The 14,765-nt window shown below is 47.5% G+C and overlaps 1 protein-coding gene across 2 annotated transcripts in view; it reads left to right on the plus strand.

Annotated features, from left to right (window-relative positions):
* Snoo (Sno oncogene) overlaps positions 1–14,765 on the plus strand; it is a 66,643-nt gene that overhangs the window by 33,506 nt on the left and 18,372 nt on the right. For both annotated transcript variants that reach the window (XM_022812078.2, XM_086992217.1), the window contains 2 exons: positions 11,143–11,501; positions 13,387–13,631. In XM_022812078.2, the coding sequence (XP_022667813.1) occupies positions 11,143–11,501; positions 13,387–13,631 (604 nt within the window). The remainder of the gene's footprint in view (positions 1–11,142; positions 11,502–13,386; positions 13,632–14,765) is intronic.

Here is a 14,765-nt window from a genome sequence, read left to right on the forward strand (position 1 = left end):
GTTTGAGACGTAGTTACTGTTTAATGGCACGCCAGCGTTGACTCCACGTGGCCACCGCTCTTCGCGTCGCAAGCACGTCTGGCTAAAACAGTCGCTACAAAGCAGAGCTAGGGCCAGGCAAATCGGAGAGGCAGTCAGGAAATCCGCTATGAGTCTGTGTGCCCTCTAGAAGACAGGCCGATGGAGTACCAGAAAGCGAGAGCAGCAGGAGCCTAGCAAAATGAGAGAGCTAGACTTAACTAAATTAAAGCCAGCAGCTTGCTCCAACGCCTTCTCTACCCCTATCCCAGCGTGTACCCCGATTACCTCCAATTCATACCTCATCACCCGCTTCCTTTTTCCTATCCTGCTCTTTCAAAGGAGCCTTGGGTTTGTCGATAGTAGTAGCAGGCTGTTTGCGCCACGTCGTGCTTCTCTAGTCTCCCCATCGATGTCCCTTTCCCTCTTGCAACTTCCTTGTTTTATCCTCTACTCTATCGTTATTCCGCTTCCCAGATTTCCCTCGGTGTCTTAACCCTCGTCCCAACGCCTCCAAACTGCCCACAGCGTTCAGACCCCCCGTCACAGTCCCCTTCATTTCTTCCAGTCGCACTCGGTTGTTTCCATGGCGTCGGTGGTCGGTGTGGGTCGTCCATGTTCCACGTGGCGGCGGCGACGGCATCGGCGTCTGCGGCGGTGCCACTGCGTGCTACAGCACCATAATACAGTGGTAGTGGCACAAATCACAGGAAAACGCTACCCTTGACGAACACTCTCTCAGCGAATTGTCGAGATGGGTTATGAGAGACCCGCTGAAGAGAGGATAGAGTAACGAGACTACTGCTACCGGGTGAACAGGGCTGGTTCAAAGGAACTTTGGGATGAAGGTACCGCTGCAGTCAGCCGCCGTCGCCGTTGCCGCCAGCGGCAAAATGGGCCACACAGAGCTGTCTCCGGTCTGCGGTCTGCGGAGCGCTCGGCGGAGCTAGGCCCGCCGCTGCTGCCGCCAGCCCCGTCTGGGCCACCGTCACCGCCACCGCCGTGGGGTACTTCGTCGTTCTTCCCGCCAGAGCACGGAGATGCAAGAGGCCGCTCATATCCGCATCGTCTCCCTGGCTAGCGGCTGTTCCTGCAGCGGCTGCTACAGCGGCAGCTACAACTACGGCCTTTCCCCAAACTCCTCCGGCGAGCCGAGCAGCGCACTCTGTAGTTGTACAGGGTTTGCCCGATACTGGGGCCGGCGACCTCCTTCGGTTGCTCAGTGTTTGAAGGCATTCGCAGTGGTAGCAGGACTTCAGTATGCCGCTGCTTAAAACAAGACGCCTGGTGAGGGTGCGGTGTTTTCGGAACACACGGACAAGTTTGACCAGTAAAAGATCAAGAGGGGGGCCGATGGCCGCTACTACGCTACGACAATTCTTACTGCAAATGCCAGCCAGCATTGCATATAGACGATCCGCTATAAAATAAATGATTGGACAACTGAGTAAGCCCGGTAAGAAATGGGACATACCGCGCCCAGCGGATGTACTAGTACACAATCTCATATTGTTATAATAAGAATGTCCTATTACGCAGTTGTGTACCTTTGTTTCGGTTAGATGTATTTAAAGTTAACACTGCATTGGACATGAATACATGTCCAATATATAGGTAGTACAAGGTTTCGAAGCATGGCACGAGTATCCGATCGATCCGTGAATACCTAGAACCACTGCGTCCATTAAATTAATAACAAATGCTCTTTAGCCAATAATACAGCAACAGCAGTAGTACAGTTATTCCAAATTGTCGGATTGTCCCCTTTTCTGGTTAGCCGCATGCAACGGCGATCGTGGCATTGCGACACCCAAACGACAAAACGATGGGATGACGCTGATCACAACAACGACAATATTCACAGCAGCGGCAGATGCTCGCGGTACACGTCGCCGAACAGCTCGTTAATGATTTCTCTTCAAGACCGCATCCGCTACTTGGTGGCCGTGGGGCGGTGCAGAGGTTACAGCGGTGGCCAGCTGAGGATCGTATCGTTGGTTGGTTACTTGTGTACGTTGGCTATCCGTACCCCGTATTTTGCACTGGACATCGAATTTAGATGTGTGTACGTGTGTGTGCATGTGTATAAGTGCGTGCGGTATCCTCAAACAGGGTTCCGTGCCTGTCCCGTGAGAACGGTGAGATCACGGCTAACAATCACATTGCCGCTGCTGGTACAGCCTCCACTTCTGCTTGCACTTTGGTGGCCACACGTAAAGTAAAACATCAGTCGCATGTTAAACACCCGTGGATCGATAATAGCTAAACAGTGATTTAAAGGACAATACAACGTTTGCCTTGGTTTGGCTACGTAACGTCTGTGATTGTGAAGTGGTAAGGTATTTGCCTAGCGAAGTTGAGAACGCGGGTTCGAAACCTTGGGGAACTCAGCTGCCTGAGGCGTTTTTTTTTTCTTTTTTTCTCCTTTATATGCGCATTTTTTACATTGAACCACTGAAGTGTAATCGTTCTAATTTTTTAAGTTGGATTTGCTAGATAGCTATATTTTGCAAGAACAATAATGGCATTAACTGGCTTTAGCAGGATTTTTTATATTAAAAATAGGTCCGAGCAGTTTTCGTACGAAATTTTTTTTAAAGGTGTACAGTAGAATAGATCCGCATGTAAAAGTAGATAAATACGGGCATGGGAATTATGCATATATCTGTTTCATAGTTCCCTCTTTCTGTTGTAACTGAGAAAATGACTGACACAGGCATTGCTCAGCACTGCAGTCTGGTTCAAACTGGCTCTGTTCCAAACCTTCAATCCAGGCCCCAGGCCCCAGGCCCAAAGCCCACGGTTCTGCGAACCTTCAGGAAGCTGGCAATCAAGCAGGTCTGCTGTGTCTATGAGGCCTATACATGAGGACCTCGACTGCAAGCCGCTGTTAGTATAGCAGACGATCCACGTCTGCCAGGGCTCAAGGGTAAAGAGAAATAGGGAAACCCGGGGGTAATGCGGCGGGGTCTGAACGGGGCCTAGCCTCTAGAGGCTGTCTCCTGCCACCACCGCCGCCGCTATCGATCGCACAGGGGCAAGGTGCCCCTGAAACCCGAAAAACCCCTCGGGTGCTCTCCTACGTCACCGCCGACTTAGCGGCGCCACATACACGACTGACCCACGAACAACCAAAAGACGAACTTTACCGCTGGCTGCGGGGGTGGTACCATGGCTGAAGCTGACTGCCTTTACCTTAGCCATACAGCCAGCCTGATGATTCGGTGCCAGGCCAATCGCCAGCGGCCAATTGGCCAGCTGCTGCTGGTTGCTACTGGCCGTCCTGTCTACTCTTTCTCGTACGTCGCATGCTGAAAAGTAGACCCAGTCTAACTAAAGCACCTAATCTAAATCTGGCCCTATAGCTGTTATTACATCTATTGAGGGCTTTGGCCCCATTTCTCTTTCTATCTCTTTGTCTGGGGAAGCTTTAGTCTGGCGAAGTTATGCCCGTTCATATGTATCACAGAGTTTAAGGGGCTCTAAATACAGAACTACTGCAGCAGATGCTTCTGCTGAGACGTTAAAACGTAAGGTAAGTAGTGCTAATAGTATCCATATATGTAGATAAACTAATCGTTTCGATCAATTAGGATTTCTCTATTTGTGAAAGATCTAAGCAATTGTTATGGATTAGTTGGAATTTTGCCCGATTGCGCCAAGGTAAATATGACAGATTATTCGAAATGGTATCATTTAAGATATCTCGATAGGGTTTGTGACATTAGTGTTTGCGCTTACAATTATCATCTAGATAACGATAGGTAAATCTGCGAAGTTGAGCTCTTTTTACATTTTTAACAATTGCGATTTTTGACCTGACCTTATAGCCAAGACTGGAAATCGGTGTCCTAGCAAGGAGACGTTCAAATCAACAAGTACTTATATATAATAATACCATCTACTAATCACTGTCAGCAAAATGTTCAATCTTTCATTTTGAGACGTACCGTTTCAAGACAAATTGCTAGACACTACTATTCTCTGCATGTAAGTCTACATAGCGTACTCCTTTAACCTAGGTCAGGTTTGCAAGTAGGGGTCGTCACATGTACATATTTGTCGAGTTAGACAAACCGTCTGCGAAGAGCGGACAGCTGGCGTTCGTTTGGCAGTTTCTTCGCCAGTATAAACCGGTCCACGTTAGTGATTGGACGAGGCATTGGCGCTCAGAAGTTGGTGGCGTGACAAGCCTGAGCCTTGGTGGTTGCCCTAAGTTTAACTCAGTCGGACTCTCTATTTAGACACTAGCTTATGTTATGGCTTTAAGGTGAAGGTGCGGACAGACGATCGTTCAGGCTTTTCGTAGTGGTGGACGTTTTGATGAGGGCTATTTTACTTACTATGCAGGAACCAAACGTATTACCTATGGGGATGCTTTTTCGCAATGGCTGGAGGCCATCTCACAGAATTCTTGCTAGTAAGGGACAGAAACGCGAAGCCTTGTCGTCGGCACGCACCTTTCGAAGCGCATCGACGGTAACAGCACTAGGTCCATTGGTTGCCTTGCTTGCTTTGTGTTGATGCCTTCCCTTTCCTCTCGTGCTGTCAGGGAAAACCAGCGGTTGTCGGGCCTTGGCCTAAGTCGGTCATGTCCTGCTCGTTCGCCAATGCCCCTTTCGCCTCTTTGCGACTGATGATCAGTCTACTGCTGTTGCTGCCGCGACCACTACGACTAGCATCCCTCTAGAGGTAACCCAGGCCTAGGCGTTCTTGCCTTCATCGGAGCAGCAGCCGTCCTCGACACTCGAACAGACCCTGGGATCTGCTACCCGCCTGACTGAACATTCGTTGGCGATGGGAGCAAGTCGGAGCGAGGGCTGGGTGGTTTGGGGGGTTGCTGCCCCTTCTCTTTTTCCTTCTGGGTCGGGGGCGGGGGAGACACGCCAGTTGACGGTAACGGCCGAGACCCAAGCAGCAGCTAGTAGCCGCAACCTGGGTCAAGACTTGGATTGTTTCCGGGAGGGAGGTGCCGTTACTGTCTGCAGGCTCTGCTGGTAGAACGGAGCCAGTCGGCTCTCTGTCACCGACAAAGACGCTGCAAACAGGCCAAGTTGACGGGTCGAGCAGTCTCGAACGGGCCTAAAACCGATGACAAATGTCTGATTGTAGTGTCCTAGATACTTTTGTTTGCTTTGAGCAGGAAGTAACTCGATGTCCAGTTCACTGACCTACCTGACTTACCAACCAGTTAGCTGTTGGAACAGCGAACGATAGACCTTGTCTCGGCTGACCAAAGTGGAGATAAGTTAGCTAGATTCCTATACAACATATAGTGAGAAGAATCAGCACGCTCAGCATTGCCTAAAGCGATTCCCAGTCATTTCCATGTGGTTGATTCAGGACCAAATTGAACAAATAATGATTATGGTGTGACATGATAAGGTAACAATGCCCAAGAATTAGTTATGTCTCGTTGGAACATTTGATCGTAACGTGAGTGATTGTTCCTTATCATTCGTTTTCGATGCAGTGCAATGATTTCATTAGCACCTTGATATAGAACAGCAGACCTATTCGTTTTGCAGCACATCTTGAGGCCTAGTGTGGCGACAGCTGCCGCGTTTTTTGTAGCCATTACGGCTGTCGTGAGCATTTGTAGTTGCAGTCGTATTCAGTTTTATTGTTGACTCATATAGCGCTAGTCGTATCTACCGCTACATGACAACAAGGAGCAGAAGCAGCAGGCATCGCGAATGGTGACTAGTGTCTCCAACGACGCAACGCGCGCGGTGGTTGTGACTGGGTTCGGTATCGACAACTATCCCACACCGTCATACATAGTTCAACCGAAAGACGATTAGAGAGACTGGGTGGACAAGGCCGCTTAAGGTCGATCAAATCACCAGCGTCCTAGAACCAGAAAAAATCCAGACGTTCAGCCAGTTATTGAGCTGGTCAGCCCGCTAAAGTGTAAACCGCGCCACAATCACAACCAATTGTCCTACCGCTGACGTCACATTACACGTGCTGGTTATTGTTATCGTGCTATCTGTTGCTGTTTTTGAGCAACGGCGGCGTCAAGCGCTAATCACTGCCGCAACTACGTCCACCGGCCAACACACCGACTACTACAAAGCCAAGGTCCCTTCGAATCACCATCGCTGTCGCTGGCGTGTCTCTCGCTTGCTAGTGACTGCCTGATCCACTAGACCAGGCGCGGTAGGCCAAAACAACACGCACGAGATACGCCATGCGATGATAGAAGGACACCGTAGCCTTTCAAACGAGATATAGATACAGCCCATAAACAGGCAAGCAGACGTACTGACTAATGGACACATTAATAGGCTCACTGGTTGGTTGGCACTTAAACAGTGCGGCATATTTGTATCCATCCGGGTCGCGGGAGAGACTTTCGATCAAAGCTTGTTCACCAATCAACGTTAGATGTCTATTTCGATCGAATAGAACAAGATAATCTATGATATGTTTGCTATAGTAATAATAGCAACAACAATATCAGCGGTAGCTTTGTGGTCTCATAGAATTATTATTAATTTAGCGTACCATTCGAAGGTGAAATATAACATCGACGGATAGAGAGATTACATAGGTCGATCTGGTGATCTGGGTTCGAATCCGGGCGTAGACACACTGTTTCGCTGTTGTCGTGCTGACCGGGGCTAGCCGTCTGAAGCAATAACTAACGGTTCAAGTAAACAAGTAACTTAAAACAAGAAAAACAGACAGTGGCCATAGTCCGGGTTACTTTGTTTGGCTGCCTATCCAAACAGTCGCTGAACTCAGTATCGATAGGATTCAACAATGTCCCCGTTACAGAAGTAAGGTGTTTTCCTACTAAACTTAAGGACACGCGCTGGTCTTGGTTCGAATCCGGGCGTGTTTCGTGGTGAAGGCCAGCTGTCTGGGATAGTGCTTAATGGATAAGGCGTCGGACGTAAAAGACCATAAACATTCCTTGTTAAGAGTTGAACGGAAAAAGAGAAAGTAGAGAGAGACAGAAATGAAGTGAACGGGCTGTCAATAAATAAACAGACGAGGCGCCGTCGTTAGTTCAAGCAGCGACAGACGGCGTAGTCGATATCCAACAACAGCGACGGCAGGATTGTAGAATGACTTCCACCTTTCCCCTTTCGCTGTCAACGTCGCATATGGGTGGTTGCAGGGTTTCTTGGATGCGCGCACCCTTTTAAATAAAATATCAGCTAACTTTTTCAAAACTTTACAAATGATCGTAATGGTTTCATAGCAGCAATGAGTAGAGGCGCCTGGATTAACGGTACGCTGCTCCGTTGCTGCGAAAAATCGTTACCCGTGTCGAACATGCACATGCATTAAAAGATTAAAGACGCTGTGCCAGCGTATAGCCGATGTTGTCTGTCGTCGCTCGTCCGATCGGTTGTTTATTCCAGAGTATTCGCTTGTCGTCTGCATGTCGATGGGCTGGCGCTCGACAGGTAACGTGGTGTGAATGTGGCATCGATGCGCGAAAAGCCGCAGTTCCAAACACAAGACCTGTCGACCCATAGACTCGTATGCGGCCGTTCACATTCAGGCGATCGTAAAGGATAAGACCGTCCCAGAGCCGGTCAGACGGCGGCCGTCGGATCTTTCTGATTCTCTGCTGAGGGGGAACGGGCGCCGAAGTGTTGTCCCTCGTTTGCGCCTGGTTTCAGTCATTGTCCGAAAATGTAGACAACATAAAGACGTTGTATTCGGCCATCAGTCACTGTTGGCCTCGTCGTGTTTGCCTTTGTTATTGACCGTCTACGACAATGGCCTTTGCGACGCGCCTATTTACCGTAATGATGGCGCGACCGTCTGACATTTGCTGACCATACTGACAACTACTATACAGTAGCTTAAAGGTGATTCAAGTATGCGGCGACATTTTTGCCTTCACTTCGATAGCAGCGCCGTCAAGCGCGTATCAAGCACCAGCTGTACTGTGGAATAGTCTGGATCGATGCCGCAAAAATCGGAAGAAATGTAACACGCTGGCTATTTACGGCGGAAACGTCGACGGAGATAGTGGTAGAACGGCAAGTTCTCATAGAGTGATTCAGTAGTCTATTTGACCCTTATGAACAGCTTATCGTTAGGAAAAATTCTAACGATAGACATAGATGTTGGGTAAGATCGTTGAAAAACCAAAGGATCACAAAAAACTTATTACTGCTGCTGGTGCTGCTGATGCTGCTGCTGCTGCTGCTGTTAGTCAACTATGGTAATAACGGCGCCATAACCGAAAACGGTCTAATCAGGGTTAGGTGACGCCGGTCATCATCATCACCGGATAAATAGCGTGTCGCCAATATGTGACGTATCCAAGCAGCTCCTGCCATTGCTGTGACATAGACAACTCGTGCATATGCTGTTATCGTTGACCAAAACTCAGAGGTTTCAGCTACGTATCGCGCAATGGTGTTGCACAACTACTCTAGGATCTCTATCGCTGTTATTTCTACGGCTTCTCCCGCGACTACAGTGACTCGATATGGATAGCTATGAACGTAAGCTATTACATGTATTATCGCTCCTCTTTCCTCTGTAGGGTTCCTACTTTCCTCCACACAGTAGGACGTACATAGTTGTTCGAGTGTGTCATCACTAGCGTATAGCTAATCCCAAAACAAGTGGCTCGTTTCGGTGGCTACTGCCGACGTTTTTGTCTCAGTTTCGTCATAACGCAAGCGTGTAGCAACGTTCAGCATTGCTGAATGCTGCTGGCATCATCGTTTCGTCTATTGACTTCAATAACCGCTGCGGTCCGAACCAACAATGATGGCGCCAATAATAGCATCAAGAAGATCATCGGCAGCCATGCTAGTCTCTACCGGCTTTTTGCGTTCGCGATGCCGGTTCCCCATCGCGTTGCCTATCAGTCTGTGATTCGGTCCAAAGCAAAGCGCTGACGAACATCGTGAAGCCGACAGCTGTTAATCGCACGGCTCGCCGATGACGACTACGACGAACCTGATACTGATGGCAGATATCGCCTTTTTTCTTTCTTTCTTTGTTAAATAATCGCGAACACATAAGCACGGACGCGCGCACGGCGACAAACACAAATATGAAGTATAATACCACGTTGCATACAAATGGCGGATGGATTTTAGCGCCAGGCCTTAACAGTTCGGTAGCCTTGCCATTAACTGTGTGAAGTGTCGGTCCTTTTTCGACGTGCGCGGCGGCGCCCAAACCAGCGTAAATGTCGATTCCGGGTGGCGGCGATGCTACTGCGGTCGTTGCCGACGCCGATATTGAGAAACAACTGGGCGACCTGGTGCACTCGGCCCAGCCCAGTGGTAAGGGGTTGTTGTCCCGAATAGCAAAAAACGACCGCAAAAACGAACAAATGACCGCGAAAAAAAGAGACGAGATTTAATTATATTTTAGTGCTACTACTATTGGCGTCGAAGCGTCGCGTCGTGTTCGCCTCTAAAATGAATAGCGTAGCAAACTAGTCGTGGCAGAAAACGGACTAATCGCAATCGTCCGTCTTGCGCTTAGCATCGGTGATAACTCTGCATTATCGGCTATGCCATGGACGAGCTGCGCTTGCTCGTACTGCCATCAGCCGGAATCGCTTCTGATTTGGTGTCGATGCTGCAACGGCACGCCTGTTACGGCGGCGGCAGGCGCGTCTGACTGGCGCCCGTCAAGTTTTCGACGGTATTCGCAGTTTGACGCTGCCCTTGTTCTTGACAGCGTGCGCCCGCTGCTTTTTATACTATTGGATGTATTTTGTTAGCTACTGCTGCTCCTGTTGTTATTGTATATTGAAAGTAAAGTGTTGAAACAAAAGGGAAACTTGATGTCCACCTCACCGCGTTGAGCCGCCCACCGGCCTATGTAGCTCACAGACGGTGAGAGCATTTCAATAGTGTCTAAATACGTCTTCGCCTTTTTGTTTCTAGGTGTACCAGTTCAGCGTCGAATTAAGTTCGAATGACTTACATGATGCTCAGATAGCGGGTCTATCGCATAGGTATTCGTTCGTATTTAACAGGTATCATTCGCTGTTTCACTCAGAGTTGACTGCTTGGCGTGCTTTGTTTTTGAAATAGTCTTTCGAAGCTCTCGCTATCCAGCGGGGTCTGACAAGCATAATATAGAAATTAGTCTGCTCATTGACTGTTACACATACTCTGTATTGTTTAAAGCTAACTACAGCGAGTGCTCGATGGCTTGAAATGCTATCCAAAAGTGACATTTCAGGCGCGCGATCGTTTGCCAACGCTGGACTGGCGACATAAAATTGATTAAACTGTTAGTTATTGGCAGAAGCGACTGCTTTTTCGAATGATATCATTGTCATTAATATTCAAGAAGACGGGTCGATGCGACACGGTACAAAAGATTGCACATTGGCTAGCTAGCGTCTTCTTTTTTAGAAATGCTCGTATATAGTAACTTGCTCGATCACCATAGAATAATGTTAGTTTTAAAGCTGTTATTGGTATTGTGCTAACGGGGGGTCGTGGGTAAGCAAGGTCTTTCGGCAAGGGGTTTTTTAATTATCATTTTTATTAGTCAACGGCCTTGTATCGAATTCGGTGTGCGCCACGCTGTGTGCTTTAACAAAATAAGCGACTGTGTTCCGATGCAGTAAACAACGCCTATAGATGGGCAGCTTTCCTGTCTCCGCTATCAGATCGTCACAAGAACGTACCAGCACTCCGCCAAAACAGCTACACGAACAGAAGATGCAGCTGATATCACTTCCGCAATACGGCTTCCTTACTATTACACACTGCCGCCTTAATTCCGCAACGAGGTCCGAGATGGACAAGTCATATGACGAACGAAAATCCAGCAGTATCAGCAACAGCAACGCTATACGTTACGTCTGCACTATCAGGGCCTTCTACTAGCCTATGCCCTATTTTCAACACTGTAACTGGTGTTGTTTTCCTCAAAGACACTACCGAACGTTTGGTGCTACTTCTCGGTCGGAAACATCTATCAGTGCATATTCAATGTTCCTGTCGCACAGCTTTGAGAAGCGGCACGTCCGCGCGCGAATGCGTGCGTGTTTGTGATTATGTAAAAATTAAATTAAACCTCATTTGCGTGATGCGGAGGGCGCTAACTGATTCAACACTAGCAATAATTTAGCTAATATGTTTGCCTTCTTCTCATCTCGGTCGATTTCAGTGTTCGTCGAGTCCCGGCATCGAGGCGCAAGGCAAGGAGAGGACGGCATCGTGCGAGCCTGTCAACACAAATATCGGTGGGGTTGTTGTGACCGTCGGCGCTGCGCCGACCTCGCCAGTGTCTCCGGCGCCTCCTGAAGACGACGTCGACAACAACGAAGACGATGACAACGATCGACCGACACCGAAAAAGGTCCGCTCAGATGACGCCGCCTGTCCTTCGCTGTCGCCTGCGTCACCGATTAGTTTCACGGCATCCGGAACCCCGGTGGCTGGTACCGCGCTACATCAGCATCCGCTTGCTGCGCTTGGACTCGACCCAGCCGTTTGGTATCAGTGGGCAGCCGCCGCAACGGCTAGGTACGGAAGCAACTCATGCCTTATTAAAATTACTAGTGACCATTCAATCAAAATCATTATTACTGTATCCTTGACGCCTATTTTATCGTGTATATCTAGGGGACATGGACCCTCATTGAACCGAACGACATAGACAATAATAAGTTATGCTTCGGAGTACAAGGTTCATTTGCTTGTTCTTCAAGTGTCCGAAAGGTTCAAGTCCAGTTTTCTTGACTATTCGGTGTAAACATTGTGACAAGACGAAGTAGCTTCTAGGGCATTTCCTATTATAGACGAATTGATGACCCGGAGTATCCACTACAGATTGATATAATTAAAAGTGAAGGTGTTTTGCTACGAAGTACCTAACTTACGATGCATCACTTTCAGCGTTAAGTATTGTCGATAAACAGAAATAGCACTTATTAAAGGTCACCTGTTTTAACACGTCTATTTTAGCGGCGACTGCTCTGTTCGTTACAACAAACAAAGCCAAAATCGTTGCTCAATGAAAGATTCAAACAAAGTATCACGAATTAATTGTTCAGCTCCAACTAGCATTAGAAAATGGACCGTCCGGCCGGCCGCTCTTAGATACATATAGATAAAGTTGCGATTTGTTTACCGCAAAAACTAACCTACAGGTTGGTGAGGTCACTAACTGTTCTAGCTTGATTACGTCAGCTGTACAGGGGCAGGTTGCAACAATCAAAAAGTTCACCATGTCAGCGAAACGTGTGAATTCTCAACAATGGTCAAAAACAGATGCATCCTAGAATGGCGCCGAAAACCAGGTCGATTCCCCAGTTGCTGTTATTATCAAAGGCCATTCATTTGGACCGTATCAAAGATTCGATTTTCGTATAATACTGTGCGGCCGTTGATCTAGTGCCTGCTAGTGGACACTGGAAATAAGGGGACGATTGTGTTAAATCGCATTGAAAAACAAATATACTTAATATTTTCACTTATTTAAAAATATACGCATCATAACGTGTTTCTGTGTTTCGTGGATCATTGTTGTTGTTGTTATTATAATTAATATATATATAATAACTGCATTCTTTATCATAACGCAAAAGCGTTCTCGACCCACAATATTATATTGCGTAAACACTAGAAGGGCACAATTACCCAGATAGTATCTATATAGTATTGCTTTACGATGCCTCGAATCATCCGTACACCTACGTTATCCTACATTATTGTCTCTTGTACCATTGGGAAGCCAGGAATGATTATTTCACAGCCAAAATACAACCTGGCAATGCGAAAACGTTATCCGGCAGTTGGAGGAACATAGTCAGTGTGTGTCAGGGCAAAGCGGAGAATTCCGTGTCCATTGGCAAACTTAGTCCGCCCAGGCTTCACCGGAGCACGACTTGTTCTTCTTAGTCATAGCAGAAACCGCTCGAACTAACCGGCCTAGCGAAAACTAGGAGTCATTTATGGGTAGGCCAGGTTAAATAAGCGGAGTTGAAGTCAAATCGAAGGGCTATGGTGAATTCCGTGCTTTCGATTGAAAGCCTACAAAGGCGAGCAGCTCTATGGATAGCGGGAAATAAGTTAGAATAGGTGTAGGACATGTTCTAGTGAATTTATCGGCAACTCCAGAAGAGTCCAAATCGATATGTCCCAGACGCTACATCACGAGCACGTTAGAGCCCGTCTGTCGTGTTAGGCGCAGCGCACGATAGAGTAAGCTACGCTGACACGGTACAGACTGGCACGTCTTGCTCTAGGTAGTGAAAGGCTGGCAACGTCGATGTTTAAGGCTCCTCATCGGATCACTTCCATCATCTACATCAACTTCGTGAATATTTTATAACGCTGTCGTTTGCTAAGCGAAGGCTATCAAATGCATATAACAATTTTGTAACTTTCATTGCTTTTTGTCGTTCAGGTCATCCGCGTTCAAACCGTGGCAAACAGGATTGTGCGGGATGCTAACCGGCACAGCCTCAGCTATTCCGCCAAACACGGCTACAGTCACCGCCTCCAAGCTATCAGGCTTAACAGCGCCAAACTCATTACATGCATTCGGCGTTGGGTCGCGGACACATCGACGCCTTGCGAATGGCCACTCCAACTCCTTGGATTCGACAGAAGACGCCCTCTCTTCGACGTCGACTGTTAGCAGCATGTCCGGTAAGCATGAATTGCACCTCTCGTAGTGATTAACGGCATGCCAATCAAAAGGATCAAGGAAGAAAAAGCGATGTTCTCTACCGTATATTCCATGGCAGGCCATTTAGGCCGGAAAGGAAGGGAAAGACTAGCAACCAGGTGTCTTCGTGATTACGTTTTCAAATTCAATGGACGCGTCTGATCGCCAACACCTCTACCTCCACCCCGCCCTCTTGTATATTTTTTTCATATTTATCTTTCAAGTGCGGGAAAAGCAGTTTTTCCTGCTTTGTTTAAGTAGGTAAATCTAACAGCTTAAAATGACGGAGGCAAACGTGCAGGATATCAGTACCGAGACGAACAATTCAATAGATTTTCTATTTGTTTGTTGTAACGATAGCGCTGGCCGTACCAGTCGTTGAAGGTTGACGTATGTCAGTGTACAAAATGAAAGCGTCGCATATTCAATCGGTCCATCGCTGACCAGTAATTAACGCTGCCGTACAACATTTTACATTTCTGAGATAGTTGTAAGTTGCTATGACTAAAGGGAGACCGCCGAAAGTGGATCACCTAGTGGACCTTTAGCGGCGCAACCGGCGATCAGGTGCCGGCCATACAGATCTTGGCCTAACAATATCCACGCATTATTGAAAGGTCTCGTTATCCCAGAGTAGCAAAAGGCTCTGGAGTTGGAGCGGTGATGACGTGCTTGTTTACTAAGCTTAAGGGCATCTAAAATGGGCTAGGTTTGGAACTGGCTATAGATACTCTCAGTTTTATACTGGAATAAGCCGTTTCCAATGCTCAACGATGGTTCCGGACCTGAAATTGGAAGCGTTTATTAGCAAAAAGGATGTCTCGAATTGATTCATTAATGGTAAGTAACTACTACATGATATAGTCGTCTATGGCTTATGCAATAATTAAATTGACTTCGCCTATTTTGTTATGTCGCCGTCACTAGTACGTCTCGAGCAAATAAAAATGCAGTTCCGTACGGAAATCAATACATGATAGGTTTCTATAACGAGGACAATGATCGGCCTATCTCCAGTTCAGAAACGAGCCAGCTAGCCTACATACATATATGTAAGGCGTTGCACTATCGCTATAATTCCTGCTCCATTAAGATAAGCTTTGCTAGCATTAGAA

This window comes from Varroa destructor, unplaced genomic scaffold (genome assembly GCF_002443255.2).
Source record: "Varroa destructor unplaced genomic scaffold, Vdes_3.0 BEIS01000006.1, whole genome shotgun sequence".
Classification (NCBI taxonomy): Eukaryota; Metazoa; Arthropoda; class Arachnida; order Mesostigmata; family Varroidae; genus Varroa; species Varroa destructor.